This window comes from Mesocricetus auratus, unplaced genomic scaffold (genome assembly GCF_017639785.1).
Source record: "Mesocricetus auratus isolate SY011 unplaced genomic scaffold, BCM_Maur_2.0 Super-Scaffold_100676, whole genome shotgun sequence".
In the NCBI taxonomy this organism is placed as follows: Eukaryota; Metazoa; Chordata; class Mammalia; order Rodentia; family Cricetidae; genus Mesocricetus; species Mesocricetus auratus.
Genome location: NW_024429266.1, coordinates 184,185,620 through 184,203,662, shown reverse-complemented (window position 1 = coordinate 184,203,662; position 18,043 = coordinate 184,185,620). Strand labels below are relative to the sequence as shown.

Here is an 18,043-nt window from a genome sequence, read left to right as displayed (position 1 = left end):
AACTTTCATTGATGTTTTATAGAAGCTTGGGGGAATTTTCAAGGTGCCAAAGAAGAGAGGGATGCCAGGACTCAGGAGCGCTATAAGTTTAAAAAGCTGTGGATAGTCCTCAGCCTCTACCAAGTTCATCGATTTATCCCTTGTGATCTATGATCTATCAGATATTACTTTCCCCCCCTCACACACACACAGTATTGTGGCCACTTGGGCACCACCCAAGCTTCTATTCCATCCCAGTCCTTTCCTTGATAAAGAATAAGACTGTTCTCTTTTATCCCCAAAGAGCTGGCAGGAGAATTGAAAGTGTGATGCTCACCTAACGATGGAAGTCTTAGAATATCTACCTGTACCATCTTCTTCCTCTTCCATTCCCCAGCACATCCTTGCATTACCTCCCTAACCTAAGACACAGAGCAAGGGCACACCACCCAGGAAGAGCAGCCCTTCTACATAAACAGCAGACTGCCAGGGCCCAAGAGGGTTGACAGTGTTTTGGTTAGGATTCGTGTCTTAAGCAACCCCAGAAAGTCCCCTTCCACACTCACCTGATGAGGTCAATGGGTTGAAATTTATAAAACACTCCATAGCGTGCCCATTCCTGATACAGCAGCTAAGCAAGAAAAATAGGAAGACATATTAGCAACGAAGTGGGTGTTCATCTTGCTTCGTTCAATGTAAAGTCAAAATGTTATCCCCAAAGCACAGCTTCTAGAAGGCTCATGAAATGTCCACACTGGTACATTCAAAGTCAGAAGGCTACAGGAACTACCTTCTCCCTCTCCAAATACTAGGGATTACCTACACACAGCTAGAAACACTTGGTACCTATAAGTATCACCCCTGTCTTGCCTGGCCCAGCATGAGCTCTGACAATCACTGTTCACCCACTTAACAAGTATTCACTGAACGTCTCTCTAATTTCAGGCACTGTCCAGACCCTGAATGCTGCAGCAAACCCATTAAAATCACTGTTGCCATGATGCTTGTACCTGATGTGGGTGGACAACTATAAACATGTAAGATTCATAAGGGCCATTAAAATAAATCATGATATGGATGACATGATGTGGGATAGGGCAGGACGCTGTTTTAGGTGGGATGGACAGAGAGTGCCTCTCTGATGAGCTAACATCTAAGCTTAGACCAGAAAGAAATATGGAGAACACCACCCTCCCTGTGCAGAGTCCCTGAGGTGAGTGTCTGTGGAATAGCCTGGATAACAGAAGAGGTTATGTGACCAGGACAGAGTAAACACTGGGAGACCTATAGGCAATGACTACTATGGAAGGTACCAGATGCGGTGCTAAAAGCTGTGACGAAAGCTCTGAATTTTGAAGGAAAACCATTGGAAATTTGCTACTGGGGGGAAAATAAACTCACTTAGATTATAAAAGGTTCACTCTGTCTATTATGTGAAGGAAAGACTGGGAGAGTGGGGATACAGGGAGAAATGATGGCTGTAGTCATATGGGTGATACTTGATTTTGTTCGTTGATTTGTGACTGAATTAGACGGGGGTGGGGGAGATGAGGACTTGGCCTGAGCACTTGATTAACCATGAAATGGATGACTGTAGGAAGAACAGGGTTATAGGGACATAACCAAGAGTTTACTTTAGGATATGTTCATTTAAGATGCTTTTTGGGTATCCTTGTGGATGTTGAATAAGTAGCCAGGTATAGAAATCTGAGCACAAAGGACAGTCCAGGCTGAAGAAACAAATTTGTTAGTTATTGGGAAAAGAGATATACCACAAAGTCATCATATTGCCAGAGAAGAAAAAGTAAGTACGGACCCAGACACTTTCAGGGTTAAAGGACCAGGAGATGGTGAAGAAACAGGGGAGAGTCTGAAGGATGGGACAGTGGTGAGGAAGAGGAACACAGTCTGCAGCTAAGAGAAAACTTTCAGAAGAAAGTGGCATGCTGCATGGAATGCCTCTGTACTCTAGAGGCAAGAAATCTCCACTTAATTGCCCTCCAGGAAGGCAGAAAGAGGCTGCCAGCCCCTACCTGGGAAGGAGTCACCTCAGTTATAACACTGCAGGAGGCAAGATGGAGACAGGGGTCGCTCTCATCCTCCAAGGCCTCTAGGGTCCCCTTGGGAAGATCACAAGAACAGGCACAGATCTCAAGGAAATTGTGAGTGAAGGGAGGCATCCAGGGCAGGGTGGTCATGTTGAGATACAGTTTCAAACCATCCTCAAAGGCTCGCAGAGAAGTCATCCCATCCGGAAAACACTCAAGGCTGTTTGTTCCACATCCTCCAGCTCAAAGGCAGCAAGGCCTTTTTCTTAACCTAGTCAAGATCCTCCTCACAGCCATGCCAGAGAACAGTTATTTGAACTTCACAAAACCAGGGGAATCCTTGGGTGTATGAGGGTTTGTTCTTCCCAAGGACACAGCTTCTTAAACAGTGGGTCATGGCTCCGTGTGGAGCAACTTCACTAAATGTGATCACAAAAAGCATGGCCAAGGTGAAAAACTCCAAACACACAACAGACTTCACATGTGTAACGCATGTGCGGTGGCTCTGGAGGCTCAAACTTGTGTTGTGTTGCACTGAGTCACTGTAGCCCCGATCCTGAACAGCACACATGCCTCACACCATGCACGCCACCGTAACATACACCACCAACAAACACTGCCTGACTCCCTCAGCTCACATTTGAGACTACTGTATGCTATGAACTGCAGTGTTTTGCTATACACATGTTTTCTGCCCCTTCAGAAACATAACGGTTACATTATGGAAAATATAGTATTTTCCCACAGTTCCTCTCTCACTCAATATCAAATTAGTATATCGTTGGAATGTGTCTTATTAGAAAGTTTGGTTTTAAAATTTGCTGTTTGAGTAGCTGACTTGCATTTAAAATTTTTTTTAATTGGAAATTTGGTTTGGGATTAGGACAGAATTTCCAACAATTTTGGAGACAGTCCTAAACAGACTTCATTTTGCACTACATATTTAGGCATAATGGCATTCTTAGCACTGGCAATTATAAGTTCAATGTATCAATCCACTCTGAAACATATTGAAGATGATTTATGTTCTCTGTATCAACATTCATCCAACTCTTAACTTTTTGTGCAAAAATAAATAGAAGCATCTATCATGTTAGCAAACAAATATGGTTTCTTCTCTAATAAATAGTGATTTTTTTTCCTGTGAGCAACATGCCAAGTGCCTAGATCTCCAGCCATCTTTGCCTGAGAAAAATCTTAGTTCCTAGCTAAGGTAGGAAATAAAAAACACCAACGACAATTTATGCTGGAGAGGATGTGGAAAAAGGGGAACACTCCTCCACTGCTGGTGGGAGTGCAAACTTGTACAGCCACTTTGGAAATCAGTATGGAGATTCCTCAGAAAAATGGGAATCAGTCTACCACAAGATCCAGCAATTCCTCTCTTAGGCATATATCCAAAAGATGCCCATTCATACAACAAGGACATCTGTTCCACTATGTTTATAGTAGCACTATTTGTAATAGCCAGAACCTGGAAGCAACCTAGATGCTCCTAAACTGAAGAGTGGATAGAGAAAATGTGGAACATTTACACAATGGAATACTACTCAGCAGAAAAGAAATGGAATCTTGAAATTTGCAGGCAAATGGACAGTGGCACTAGAAGAAACCATCCATTCTGAGTGAGGTACCCCAGTCACAAAAAGATAAACATGGTATGTACTCGCTCATATATGAATTTTTAGACATGAATCAGAGGAGTGCCAGCCTACAATCCCACTGCCAGAGAGTCTGGGAAACAGGAAGAACCCTAAGAGGGATATGCATGGTACCCCAGAGAAACTGGAAGGAGGCAAGATCTCCTGAGAAGATTGGGAGCATGGGGGGAGGGGAGAGGGAGCCAGGAAAAAGAGAGAGGGAGGAGAGGAGGGGAAAGGAGGACATGGGGAGCAGGAAGATTGAGTCAGGGAAAGAATAGAGGAGAGCAGGATAAGAGATACCATAATAGAGGGAGTCATTTTAGGTTTGAGAGGAAATCTGGCACTAGAATGATCTCCAGAGATCACAAGGATGACACCAACTGGCAAACAAAGCAGTAGTGGAGAGACCACCTTAAATGTCCCTCCCTGATAATGAGTTTAATGACTATCTTGTATACCACCCTAGAACCTCCATCCAATGACAGACAGAAGCAGAGGCAGACACCCACAGCTAAACACTGAACTGAACTCCTGGAACCCAATGACCAAGAGGGAGGAGTGATGAGCAAAGGGGTCAAGACTGGGCTGGTGAAACCCAGAGAAACAGCTGACCTGAACAAGGGGAAGATCTTGGACCCCAGACTGATAACTGAGAGTCCAGCATGGGACTGATCCAGACCCCCTGAATGTGGGTGTCAGTGAGGAGGCCTAGGCAATCTATGGGGTTCTGGGTAATAGATCAGTATATATCCCTGGCATGCAAATGGACTTTTGGTGCCCATCCCACAATGAGGGATGCCCTGGCAACCTGGACACTTGCGGGAGTGCCTAGGCCCTGCCCTGAACGAAATGACAGACTCTGGAGATCCCCCATGGAGGGCCTTACCCTCCCTGGGGAATGGAGTGGGGATTGGGTAGGGGGATGGAGGGCTGGTGGTGGGGATGGGCGAGGAGGGGAGGGAGAGGGAGCTAGGACTGACATGTGAAACAAACTTGTTTCTAATTTAAATATAAAATAATAAAAACTTTAAAGATCATAAAGAAAAACTTATTTGACCATAATCATTCAGACTGTGCAATGTGATGCAGATAAAGAAGACTAAATATCATATTTAACTTGAACTATTGATGATGTTGATGAGATAATAAAAGAGGTAAACAAAAAAAAAGAAATGTTTTCAGATATGTTAGTGAGGCAATCAAAATACAGGCTTCTGGATTTTCTCGGAATTGTGGCAATGTAAAACTACATGTATAGCCAAGAACTGATTAAAAATAAGCTTATGATCTCTATTAGGAATATATGCTGATTCATATGCCTATTTTACCTATCTATGTACCCTGGTTTGTGCAAAGATTTTCTAAATCAAAAGGGGGTGAAGGTAAAGTTGCAGTCTCCCCTGAAAATCCATCATGCCTACAGAGTAAGAGGCCCTTGATGGGCCCTGGACCCTTATGTCTGCTGTCCACAGGGTTAGTCCTGACTCCAAAGTCATCTATCGACATTGCAACCTGTCTCCTGTCCTAGCTGGGTATCAGTTTCCCAGCAGTTGGCTGGGAAGGAGAGAAGCTTTGATTCTCCCCAGGGTTTCATTTATCCCATAGCATGGCAGTTTACCTCCTCTCTACCCATGGCCCAGGAGGAGAAAGGTAAGAGTGACTGGCCAGACCAGCAAACCTAAGTAAAAGCCATACAAAGGGATCACTTGTCTTTAGAGACACTTAGACATCGTGTGTAGCATCATGCCATCAGCACTGGGAATTGCCTAGCATAATACAACTAACTCTACCTGGCAGGTCTCTCACTGGCTCTCACATCCTATTGCCAGCAGGAGGATTGCTATCATCCTTATATTAGCCTGGGCATGGGCTAATTAATATATTTATAATAATAATATTGTGTTGACAACACAGTATTACTCTAGAAGCAAATACACATGTGTTTGGACAGACTGCAATTCCCTTTCTCTCTACAAGTGCTTATAGCAGAGAGCAGTGTGGACTTCCCTGAGTTAACTGTGCATTCCTAGGCTCTGTGATACTCCTAGATAGGCTGAGGTCCTTGAAGTCTGGATTTCCCTGAGTTAACTGTATTCCTGGGCTCTGTGATACTCCCAGATAGGCTGAGGTCCTCACCACTCAGCAGTAGGTTTCTTGGGCAGGCAATGAAAAGTAATGACCATTTAAAGGGGAGAGTGATGAAATCAGAGTGTAGGAGGACAGAAAATGGTCGGTTAAGAGAGGTGAGATGGGATGGGGGGATGCTTCCTCCTTTTCCTTTAAATGTGATGCTGGACTTTTCAGGAAATTAAACACCGAGGCTATTAGCATCAGATAGGAAACAGATGAGGTTGAGACATCACAATAGTACAGCAGATTCCCCAGGCAGGCAGAGAGGGGACATGTGTAAGCAATCACAGCAGTATTTCTGGAAAAGACCTTTTATGTTTTTAATACTTAACACTTCATAACAGGGACTAATAGGCAGGATAAAAAGAAGGCTGCTCGAAGGCAACTTGGGGAATGAGTGGTTTTCCAGACAACAGAGTTGGGGGAGGGAATCTCTTGAGTTTCGATTCCTCATCCCTCCCTCCCCCTTCCACCCAACCTTGCTACACTAGAGCCGCCCGGAGGCTGGGCAACAGGATGCCATGAGTTGCTGGTAGACCTACCCTTACCAAAGAGGCTGGAGCCACCTTTTATTTCATATACTTGGATGACCCCATGGCCCCAGAGTACCAGACAACAAAACAAACATCTTCACAGAGAGTTTGGCAATGTATTATATAGTTAGGAGCTGTGGCCACCATTGGAGTGGTTCCTCTAAAGGAAGCAATGTCCTTCTCCTAACTGTAACCCCTGGTTCCTAGAATCCTGTCATATGCAGCCTGCCACAGCTTCCTTCTCCCTCGGCATCCTCCTTTGTAATTTGGGAGGGGCTTTATTCTACTTGCCTGCCTACACGACAGGAAAATGTCATAAAGATGACCCAAAAGAATCCATAATGGACACCCACGGAGAAGCAGGCATTTTTATCAGGGTCACCAGTGGCAAAGGGATTCTAAATGCCTCTCCATGGAGCAGTGTAGCCTTGGGCAATGTGTTTAGTCTCTGCCACGGTGCTCACATCTGCACATTAAGGAAGTCTGACAGTGTCATTCAGTTGAAGGGTGGGATGAAGATTTTTGTGATGAGAAAACTGTTAAAATTAGATATGTAAATGGAACACTTATGACACTTGCAGCCAGTTCCACACCCCCATGGTTTTACACACCCGAGGCCCTCAGCGCAGCACAAAAGAGGCTTACCTTTCTGTCATTCATGTCATCCCCTGGACTGTCATATTCACCCTGAAGGGGAAAAGGGATGCCAAATAAAAAGTCAATGAAATCATCAAAATCAGATGCCAAATGGGAAATGCTTTTCTTTATTATTTTAACGTTTCTAATGTCATCCCTTTCTTTCATTTCTACTTAAGGAAAGTCAGGAGCCAATATTAGATTTCTTAGTCACCACCTTGTAGGGCTTAATTAGAATAGCTTTTCAAAGAAAATGTCCCCCTCCTGTGCTTCCAAGATGAGCCCAGGTTACCACTCTTAGCCCATGCAATGGCAGGGTCTGGGCCTGTAAATGGGTTAACTCATATCACCTCATGCCATATCATCCTGTGTCCATGATTTGCAGGACTTAGCTCCATTTGCTCCACATCAAAGATATCAGAACTTGGAAGGCTCCTGTCTGAGAAATCCCTGCTACTCACATGCATGAGACTGCACTGCGTGATGGATGTTGGATGATGGTGAAGTCAATGGGTATTTAATTTAAGGACTGCTTAAGTTCTTCACAAGTTGTCCTGAAGAATTATTGCATTGTATATTGAGAAGAATGTTACTTCCAGCCAAGGGATGCTTCCTGGTTGTGTATTACCCAAGCATCTGAGGTGTCTAGCATGGCCATCCACCTGCCTTCATTAACAACTCAGCCATGCAAACTTTTAATCAACCATATCCAACATCTCTTTTTTCACATTTTTGCCAAAAACAAAGATAAGGTATCAAGGAAAGCTCATATAAAAACCAATGACTCTTACCATCTGTGAAATGACTGCAAGGAGAGTTTGGGACCTTGGCAAAAACTGAATCAGGTGTTACCTTCAGCAATGAGAAGGTTTCAGAGTTGGCAAACATGTTTCAATCTCAGGGTTTACCCCTGCCTCATTTTTCCATATATTCACCTACCCCAAGACCCATGACTCCAACTTTTGGAAGATTAGAGGGAACATACTGATAAAAACAGTATTTATAGACAACCATAGTACATACCCATAATCCCAGCTCTCAGAAGCTGAATTAAGAGGCTCGTGAGTTTGAGACAAGCCTGGGTCATGTAGACCCTGTGTTAAAAATGGAAAGAAAGAAAGGGGAGAGAGAGGGAAGGGGAGAGAGAAAAGAGAAAGCAAGGGGTGGGGAAGAGCAATGAAGAGAGTACTTACATCATGAAGTGGGTAGGCAGCCTCGTAGATATTGTTTGCTATCAGAGAGTTAATACCTACAAAGTAAAGAAGATGAGAATAACAACATTAAGCAGAGCCTTTTCAATCTGTAATTTGATAAATATTACACCCTCATGTTCTTCCCAGCTGTGAACCATTGCAATGATGGGGGATAGTCTGCTATATACTGTGAATACATGTTTCTCATATTGGTTGATGAATAAAACTGTTTTGGCCAATGGACAGGCAGGATTTAGCCAGGCAGGAAGTATAAGCAGGACAACCAGACTAGGAGAATGCTAGAAGGAGGAACACAGAGAATGAATCAATGGGGAGGCACCGTGTAGCCACCAAAGGAGTAACATGCCAGAGCATTACAGGAAAGCCATGGCCTCATGACAATGCATAGTTTAATAGAAATGGGGTTAATAATTAAGAGAGAGCTAGCCAATAAGAAGCTGGAGCCAATGGCCAAACGGTTTATAATTAATATAAGCCTCAGTGTGTGTATTTGGGACTGAAGGGCAGCGAGACCAGACTAGACAGAAACCTCCATCATTAAATGGCACCCAACATGGGGCCTGAACCCATGACCTGAGATTAAGAGTCTCATCCTCCTCTATACTCCTCTACCCTGCAGGGATCTTCATCAAGCTTTGGTTCTTAGTATAAGGGAATGTTGTCCATTTCCCAAATACCAATGACATTTTCATATTCAATATACTGTCTGAACCTTCACATTCCTCTTATCCCCACATACTGATTACTCCAGCCATATGACCCTCCACACCACATGGCCACAAGCATCATTTGGGACCCCCTGTGTCCCAAATGGTAAAGATGATGTCAGTGTTTTCCATCTTACCTTCCAGCCTCTTCGCAAGACTACGTTGTTATGGTTATTGACCTGCCTGCCTAGACTATAATAGCCCTGAAGTCAGAGATACCAGCACAGCAGTTCTCAAAATAAGGTTTAGGGAACATTGTGAGACCTCTGACTCTTCCATGGCCCCATACTGTGGAATGTTCATGGGTAGCAAGGTTGTAAACATCTTGCAATGCCACTGGCATTATTTGCCCTTACTTTTACTCCCTCATAGATGCATAAATGGGCTTTGTGTCGTGTCATGTTATCATCCCCTTGGCTAATAAAATATATGTTTATACCTTCTTGTACTCTATGTTTTTCTCAGTTTTAACTCTAGTACAATGAAGTCTGGTCAGTAGAAAACACCTAAATGAAATTTCTTTAGTGCCCCAATAATTTATTATTTCTTTTATTTTTAAGATGTGTTATTTTCCTTTTCTTCCCTCCAAACCTTTCCATTTTTTCCCCTTACTCTTTCAAATTTATGGCCTCTTCATTAATTGTTGCTATATGCATATATCTACATGTATACACATACATATTCCTAAATACAACCTGCTCAACTTGTATAATGTTACTCAAATGCATGTTTTCAGGGATGACCATCTGGTATTGGATAACCAATCAGTGTGCTCTTCCTTGGAGAAGACTATGTCTCACACCCTCACTCCTTAGCTGCCTGCAGTTCTCTCTCTATGCAGGGTTGAGGCCTTGTGGGCTTTCCCCCATTCACACTGCTTTGTCTGTTGTTGTTATCCTTGTCCTGCTCATGATTAGGCAGAGTCATGTTGGTGAGACTTTATGGGTGCTACTCTGACATTCCTAGGAGACATAGTCTTACAGCAAGCTCCAACCATTTTTAAAGGGCAAAGATGCCCTGAAATAGAAAGAAAGAGGGAGGGGAGGGAGGAAAGGAGGGAGGAAGGAAGGAAGGAAGGAAGGAAGGAAGGAAGGAAGGAAGGAAGGAAGGAAGGAAGGAAGCTACACCTACACAAGGGACTCATTTACTCCTAACAGTACTTCATGCCCATTGCCCATAACAAAGTCTACTGGTCGAATGCTTAGTGAATGGATACTGCTGTCTCTCTAACTCCAATACACTGACAGTGGAGAGCTTCCACTCACATAAGGACACAGTTATTTGCTTGTTTCATTCTTGGTTTTATCGAGACTATAAAGTAGTCTGTATGTTCTGGTTAGGATGGGATGACCCTGGTCACCAGCTTCCTGGTAGGAGAAACTGTATCTTGCCAACTCAGAGTACTAATATCCTGCATATCAGGGTCCACATTCAATCTCAGAGAGAAAGAAATGGGAGGAAGTTTCCAATATCCAGTAATTTCTCTTTGACCTTGAATACACTTATTCCTGAACTACTCCTTGTAGAGAGGCTGTGGACCACAGTAAGAGGAAAACAGTATGCTGCCCAGATGCTGAGTGATCTGTGTTGTCATTGGCTCTGCATCCTCAATGAGGCTTCGACACACACAGACCTAGGCATCACTGCATTAAAATCCATGTCCTATCTCACGTGTCCAGCTACCCCCACATATTCAGACACCAAAGAGGATTTCAAACAGTCTTCTCTCCTCCATCAAGTCCTCAATTCTCAAACCTTGCCAGGATTGGCTACAGTTATAACATGCCACATACACCATGCCCTCCAGGCCCCACAGATGCTCTGTAGACTCAGCCACCTCCAGGGATTTGAAAGCTGAGTGTGTGGGTGTGCCTTCAAGAGCTAGCGGTCCTCTTCCAATTTCAAGTTTCCTCTTTGGGATTAACGTAAAACATGAGAAATAACTTTTGGGGTCAAGAAGTGCTGAGGAGAGGAGAGCAGGTGGGGGAGGTGTGCCAGGGATGGACAAGCTACAGATTTGTTTTACTCAGAAGACTACAGTTTCAGTCAGAGTATCATTAATCAGTCCAAGAGTCCTAACCACAGCAATATGAAGCCGCCCCACAGTAATCAAAGGGAGGAGAACCAAGTTAGGGGCAGTCGGGGTAAGGAGGTGTTTCAAAGCTACAATGGGCTGTCGACATGGAGACAAGCTGAAGTATCACAGGCAGGTAGGGCCCCTAGCATGACCACGCCCCAAGAATTAGCTCATTCACAGCCCACAGTTGCCACGGCAGTTGTTCATACACCAAAGACAGTCCCCAACACTTCATGGGCAGGGGGAGCAGGTGTCTCACGGTCCTTGGCTCTCCTGCTCAGTCTCAGCTTCTCTTAGCATAGTACCTGGGTATCTGACTGACGGACTAATAATCTGAGCTCAAAAGACCTCAATCCCTGGGATCTAAGCTGTACACCCATTTCAGTTTCATATAAGATCCACCTACAGCAGGCAGCTCATTTCCTTCCAGGACACAGGCTTCCTATTGTTCTGGGTCTTGCACAGCCTGTAACATGCATGGGTCAGAGGAGATCAATTGCACTTAGTTCACTGTCCTGACACTCAAAGGGGTGACAGTTTAAAGGCCATCGGCCCTTGGCTGCTCTTACTTGGTATCTCTTCTAGTCATCAAGTGTCCCACCCCACCCCCCACTAACCATTGCGTCCTCCTCACTGCCTCATTTGGCAAGCTGTCCTGGTGAGGAAACTCTAGACTCCGATTGATTAGTCTGCCTCCTAAGACAAGAAGTCCAGGAAAATGGTCTTTTGCCTCGGAGCAAAGACTTCTGGGTTATGAAATCTGAGTTATCCTGACTCAGATACAAGGCTCCCAGATGATGTAATTGAATGTTTCTCTGTCACCCGTAGCTGGGCACCTCCCACAGGACACCTAGGTGGTAGCATATAGGTGACCCCAATCACTGCTGTTGGGGAGAAGAAAGAAGGGAGGACTCACACAAGAAGGAAGGACGGGGAGCAAGGCGAGCTGAGCGGTAACTACACAGCCACAGCTTCCCTACCGAAGGAGGGTCGCGCTGGCCTCTTCTTTCACCCCCAGACTTTAGAAACCAAGACTCTACCCCAAACAAGCATGGAAATCAGTTTGAAAGAAAAAGAAAATAATCAAACGTTTTTCAAAAAGAGAAAGAATCCCTGCTTTGAAAATTTTTGATTTTTTCCCTTCCTTTTCAACAAAAATGGGCTAATTGGTTCCATCATGCACCATTCATGTGGCCACAGTGGCAATGCTTTCTTCTTTGGGATCACATATATACTCTGCCTCACTGTATTAGGCACAGTGAGGGCAGGAGAGAGAGGAGAAGACAGGCAGAGACAGAGAGAGAGAGAGAGAGAGAGAGAGAGAGAGAGAGAGAGAGAGAGAGAGAGAGAGAGAGCAAAGCACTAAGCCTTTGCCTTCTTACTCTCAGAACTCAGAATTAAGGCCATGGAGAAACAGAAAGCACCAAGGATATTTTCCTTCATTTCTCTCTCATCCTTAAAAAAAAGCGCCTTAATTCAAATAAGGATCAAGTCTGGGGTCCCGCAGAAGCTCATCCCCAAAGTCACCAGCCCTAACTCTCCTTCACACTTCCAGCAACTACATACCTGCTGCTTAGAACTCTAACCCCTAAAGGAAAAGGTGCCAATTCCTCATCACCCAGCATGGATCACACTTTAAACAGCCTGGGAGACTGGCCCAGCATCACTGCCCCTTTGCATCCAGAAGCATAAGAACTAAAGACCATAGCCAGAATGGACTCAGGCTCCTGCCATGGGTTACTGAACATGTGCATCCAGAACCCAAGCCCTGCTTTTGGCTCTGCAGACATGAAGCGAGAACTAAGTGCAGGACTTTATGGTCTGCCTCCCAGAGAGAGTCTCATTAAATCTACAAGTGCTGCTGGGTGGCAAGGAGCACAGCTCTGCTCCCTGCGGGCCAAGCTCAAAGGAAACTTTCATCCTTTGGGACAGGTACTTAGAGGAATGATGCTGTCCTCCTGAAAACCCATTTGGTTTTGATTCCCTCCACAACAAGGCCCGCTCAGCCCAGCGTTCTGCTTTCATCCTTATACTCCAGCCGGACATAAATCTAAACCAGAGCCCCCAGACGGCACATTTAACAGAGACTATATTTACCCATCACCAAATTGTCTTGACGTGTGCTTAATTACTTAAATGTCTTTAATCCCAAGCCTTTTCTTCTAACAAAATAGAAACCAGTTCAGCTGGATGAATGATAAACCAGATGTTTACAACACACACCATGCTCTGGCTCCGGTCAAAATAATTAAGACATCGTCTCCTGAGCAGGAGGGGAGATGCCCAAAGCATACATTCATTTCAATGCTCTGACACCAAGTGTCCATGAGAACATACCTCCATCAATCTGTAATTCTCTTTCCACGAAAAGGCAATAATAACTTCCATATGAAGGAGCAAGAAAGGTGTTTGCCCTGTGATATGGTCAAGAAGGCTAGGGTTTCCCTCCACAGACAAGCACGCTTTAAAGTCATTGCATGATGGAGTACACATCCAGGGCCCTGGCAGCTGACCTTGGGAAATGTGACAATGATTAAGGAGGCATGGCGGGGCTCGACCAAGTGTGTGATTGTTCACATGCCTCTCCCACCAGGCAGAACCTAGCTTGTAAATACTGTTCATCTCTGAAGTGTGTGCATGAACCCACAATCTCTCACTTGCAGGGGTGGAGACTAAGGAGAAGCTGAGATGCTCCCTCTCCAGGGGTCTAATGGGAGAAACTTAGGAAGTTAATGTGCAGGACCTGGAGAGAAGGCTCAGTGGCTAAAAGCTGGCATTGCTGTTGCAGACGACCTGAGTTCAGTTTCAGGACCCACACCAGGTGACTCAGAACTGACTGTAACTCTAACTTGAGGAGACTTGATGCTCTCTTCTGGCCTCTGTGGATATCACGCCCCCACATACTCAAGATCAGATATTTTCATTTTGCCTTTTTAGAATACTATTTTCAACCCTCTCCAAAGAGGGGAGAATCAAATGAATGGGGATGGAACGAGTTGCAGTAGCTAGAACATTGTAGATTCACTTCTGCATGTTCATATGATAAAGCTTAGAAGATAACAAGAGGTGGGCTTCTTATAGACAGGCTTGGTTACCCTTGGGTATTTCTGATGACAAAGACGCAGAACCTTCTGCAATGCTCTCTGCAATCCTTGATATCATTAGATCAAGACGCCTGTAACAGCCCATCCCACCGCACCTTTCTCTTTCTCTTTTTCTTTAGCCGACTTTGCAGCTCCTAACAATCACCTGGATAGATTACTGACGATGCACATCCTAACACTTTGTCCCTACAGGTTTCAGCACATCAGCCATGAGATTTGGTGACTGGGGTTATAACCAGGACAGCAGGTAGCTCTGATGCCATGAAGTGCAACTTCCAGTCCTGAGGTCATGATGCAAAGAGCTAATCTAGGAGGACAGACTTCTTCTTCTAATTACCCTCACAGACTAATTTGAATCCTCATTTCCCCCCTAATTGCCCACTCCCATATTCTCTGAGGTCCGTAGGCATCCTGACCCCCAGGTCCTGACCGTAGCCCTGACTCCTTTGCACACTGGTAAAATGGTGGGTTCCTCCTCTGGCCTCATTGTCTTGTGTGTAAAGGAGACCACATGACCCCCTGGAATCACAGGTTCTAGTACGTGTTAGAGCTAGATGAGGGTTTCAGCAGAATCCCCATTGTCCGATGGGGCAGAAACAGGCAGGGAGGCAATGCAACTTGGTCGAGTTTCTCAGCTTGTTCATTCCAGACCTGGGAGGCCCCACCATTCCATCCATGCCAGGTATGTATCTACCATCCAGTTCCCCTTCTCTACGCCCTGCCCCATCTGACGGGAATAGACTGTCATAATCTGCGATTTCCTCCTGCTTCTCATCCCTCAGAGGGATGGAGGACAGAATTTAGACTCCTGGCCTTCTATCTAGTCACCCAGACCCTCCTCTATAACCCAAGGGCTTCTGGCTTCTTATAGGTCTAGAGATGTTGATAACTCTACCACTGTAAGTTTCAGATTGCTGCGCCATTCCTGGTACTTTACAGTCTCCACCCTGGAAAGCGTTTAAACGTCTGTCCTGGATAGTCCTGATGTCACGCCTGCTGCCAGGATCCTGACGGACTTTACAGTTGCTGCATCTGGTCCTCTGTCTTACCTGCTTTCCTTTCCCAGGCAGCCCATGCTTACTCATCACCTCCTCTCCAGGAAGTCCCTCTCTGTGCCTCTTGTTTAAAACACACACCCCCATCTCCAGTACCTTTCTTTATTTACTCTTCCATTTAAATGTACATCCCTGCATGCACGAGTCTGTTTGTTTATTGGCTTATTTTCCATCTCCTTTCACCAGAATGCCAACTCCCCACAAAGAAGGGTTTGTTTCTGTCTAATTTACTACTATATTATCCAGCTCTAGGATTTGAATGACACATAGTAGGTGCTCAAATAGTTTGGGAATGAATGAAATGGTCATCTTCCAAGTCCGCTGGAAAACCTTTCCTGATAACTTCCACTGTCAATTTATTGACTTATAGAACACCAGAGCCAAGAAACTTACCTCTAACTCTGGCCCTAAACCCCCATGGTGTGCTAGTCAGTAATTATGTTATGAATCTATGTAACACTGGCTGGACTTGCTTCTCGTGGGGGTCTAATGAACCAAACGAGCTAAAGATACAAAACAGCTTGAAAAATGTCCAATTATACATGTGAATTTTGGCTGTAATAAATGCCTTATTGGTTCAGAGATCTCTTACTTGCTTGTCTCCCATCACAGAACACCCAAAAGCAAGGATAACTGCCTATAAACAGCTAATTCAAAGCTCATAAAGCCCACTGCCCCTGATGATACATCCTTTATCCACAGCAGGATCCTTCAATCTCTCTTTGCCAGAATTTTAAGGAGCTTGTTTACCTATCTCCCAAATGGCACAGGAAAAGTGCAACAGCAAAGTGTCTGGGGGGGAGGTCAGAGCCCAATGATCCTTTGTTAATCCATGAGAAAACACACACACACACATTCTCATACATACACATCCACACACTCACACACACTCTCACACACTCACAGTCACATACACTCACACACACTCATACATTCTCAGTCACATACACTCTTTGCCTCCTCTCTTCATTCTCTCTCTCTCTCTCTCTCTCTCTCTCTCACACACACACACACACACACACACACACACACACACACACACACACATTCTTCCTTCATCGGTGGCCATCCAGAAGAGCTTGCACATGAGTTCATCTAGAGAATGCCTGCTGGAGTCTATGACCACATCACCTGAACACACCCTGTTCATCTGATCGTGGAAATCCCGCAGGACCAACCACGCCTGGTACTTAGGTGGGAGAGCAAAGGGAGCAGAAAGAAAGTAAGGACTTTTGTGATCGGTTCTACCCAAAAGAATGTGCTACGGGTAGAGTCAGCCACACCACTGAGCTCGGACCCCTTTCCCTGTACTCAGGATTAAGTTTAGAATACAACTGCAGAAACTCAAGAGCCTTATGGTTTGTATATTTATATTCTGTTTTTTTCCCTCCTAGTTTTGACATTCAATTTTAATTTGTGCTTTTTCCTAGTTCTTATTTTTTTAATTTATTATTTATATTAGGCTTGTTTTATTGTTTTCCTTATAAGCCACTTCAGAAATGTTGTGGAACAAGGCAGAAATATAAATAAATAAGTCCATGCAGCTTATATATAGGCTGGTGCTTTCCAAAAGCCAGCATCAATAGAAATGTATTGTCTACAAAGAAAGAGTGAGGGTATAGAGAGGGAGGACTGCTGGATTGCTGCTATCGTCATTACCACTTCCGGTTTCTAATTTTTCAGTCAAGTACAATGAGAAAAAGACTAAAGTACTGTACATGGGTCACAAGTAAAATGACCATATGGAAGACCAGACCCAAAGCCAAGGATCCAGGTCATGGAGGGGCATGCCTACTATGCCAAATACAATCCTGATCTCTCTTTTTCTCTTCCATTTATGAGACAGCAGTTCTCTAGAGAAATGTCAGTCACGTCTACCCATTTGTGCTTTTCCTTCACCTGTTATGAAATTGGAGAGACAGGAAAGAACTAAATACATCTCCTGGCTCAAAGGTTCATGTGATCTCAAAATCTCAAAGCTTCACAGAGTTGTATCTTCATTGTTCTGACCCTATCATGTTCCTCATCATTTCTGATCTACCAATGGAGATTTCTAAGTTGGTCAAAGAGCTCAAAAGGCTTTACTTTTTGCCAGGCACAAGTCAAGCCACTTGAGGATATCCTTCCAAGTTCAACCATCCCTCCTTACAATGCGAGGATGCCAGCAGCAGCTACCGCACAAAGAACTGGCTCTCAGATTCACCCTCACTCCACCACTGACTCACAGTGCTTCAAAGGTAGGAGGAACAGGGCAGCCAAGTTCTAAGCCCACTTAAAACAACTCTAACATGTGTCCCCAGACAAATCTTCTGTGTTTTCTGTGCCATTTGTAATTGATGATAATTCCTGGCACACCACTGTCTCCAGGAACCACAAAATTGATGCTGGATAATTTCTGTTGACACCAAGAAGCAAGTCTGAAAGGTAATTGCTTCCTGCTTGGTGCTCCTGTTTCATCGTGTATGCGTCTATTACAGCACTTGCTGCATTATCTCATAATTACCTATTCGCACATCTGGTTGAGTGACTTACACTAGGAGCCCTTAAGAGTAAACCAACAGCCAACATCAAACTAAATGGACAGAAACTCAACGCAATTCCTCTAAAATCAGGAACAAAACAAGGCTGTCCACTCTCTCCATACCTTTTCAACATGGTACTTGAAGTTCTAGCTATTGCCATACGACAACAAAGGGGGATCAAGGGGATACAAATTGGGAAGAAAGAGGTCAAACTTTCACTGTTTGCAGATGATATGATAGTTTACATCAATGACCCAAAGAACTCTACCAGGGAACTCTTACAGCTGACTAACACCTTCAGCAAAGTGACAGGCTACAAGATCAACTCAAGAAAATCAGTAGCCCTACTATATACAGATGATAAAAGGGCTGAAAAAGAAATCAGAGAAACATCA

The 18,043-nt window shown here is 44.4% G+C and overlaps 1 protein-coding gene across 1 annotated transcript in view; it reads right to left on the bottom strand.

The window, feature by feature from the left end:
- Ano2 (anoctamin 2) overlaps window positions 1-18,043 on the bottom strand; it is a 332,087-nt gene that overhangs the window by 203,742 nt on the left and 110,302 nt on the right. Inside the window, exons 8-10 of the mRNA XM_040737100.1 lie at window positions 8,163-8,218; window positions 6,979-7,020; window positions 546-610 (exon numbers count right to left, since the gene is read on the bottom strand). Of these exons, the coding sequence (XP_040593034.1) occupies window positions 546-610; window positions 6,979-7,020; window positions 8,163-8,218 (163 nt within the window). The remainder of the gene's footprint in view (window positions 1-545; window positions 611-6,978; window positions 7,021-8,162; window positions 8,219-18,043) is intronic.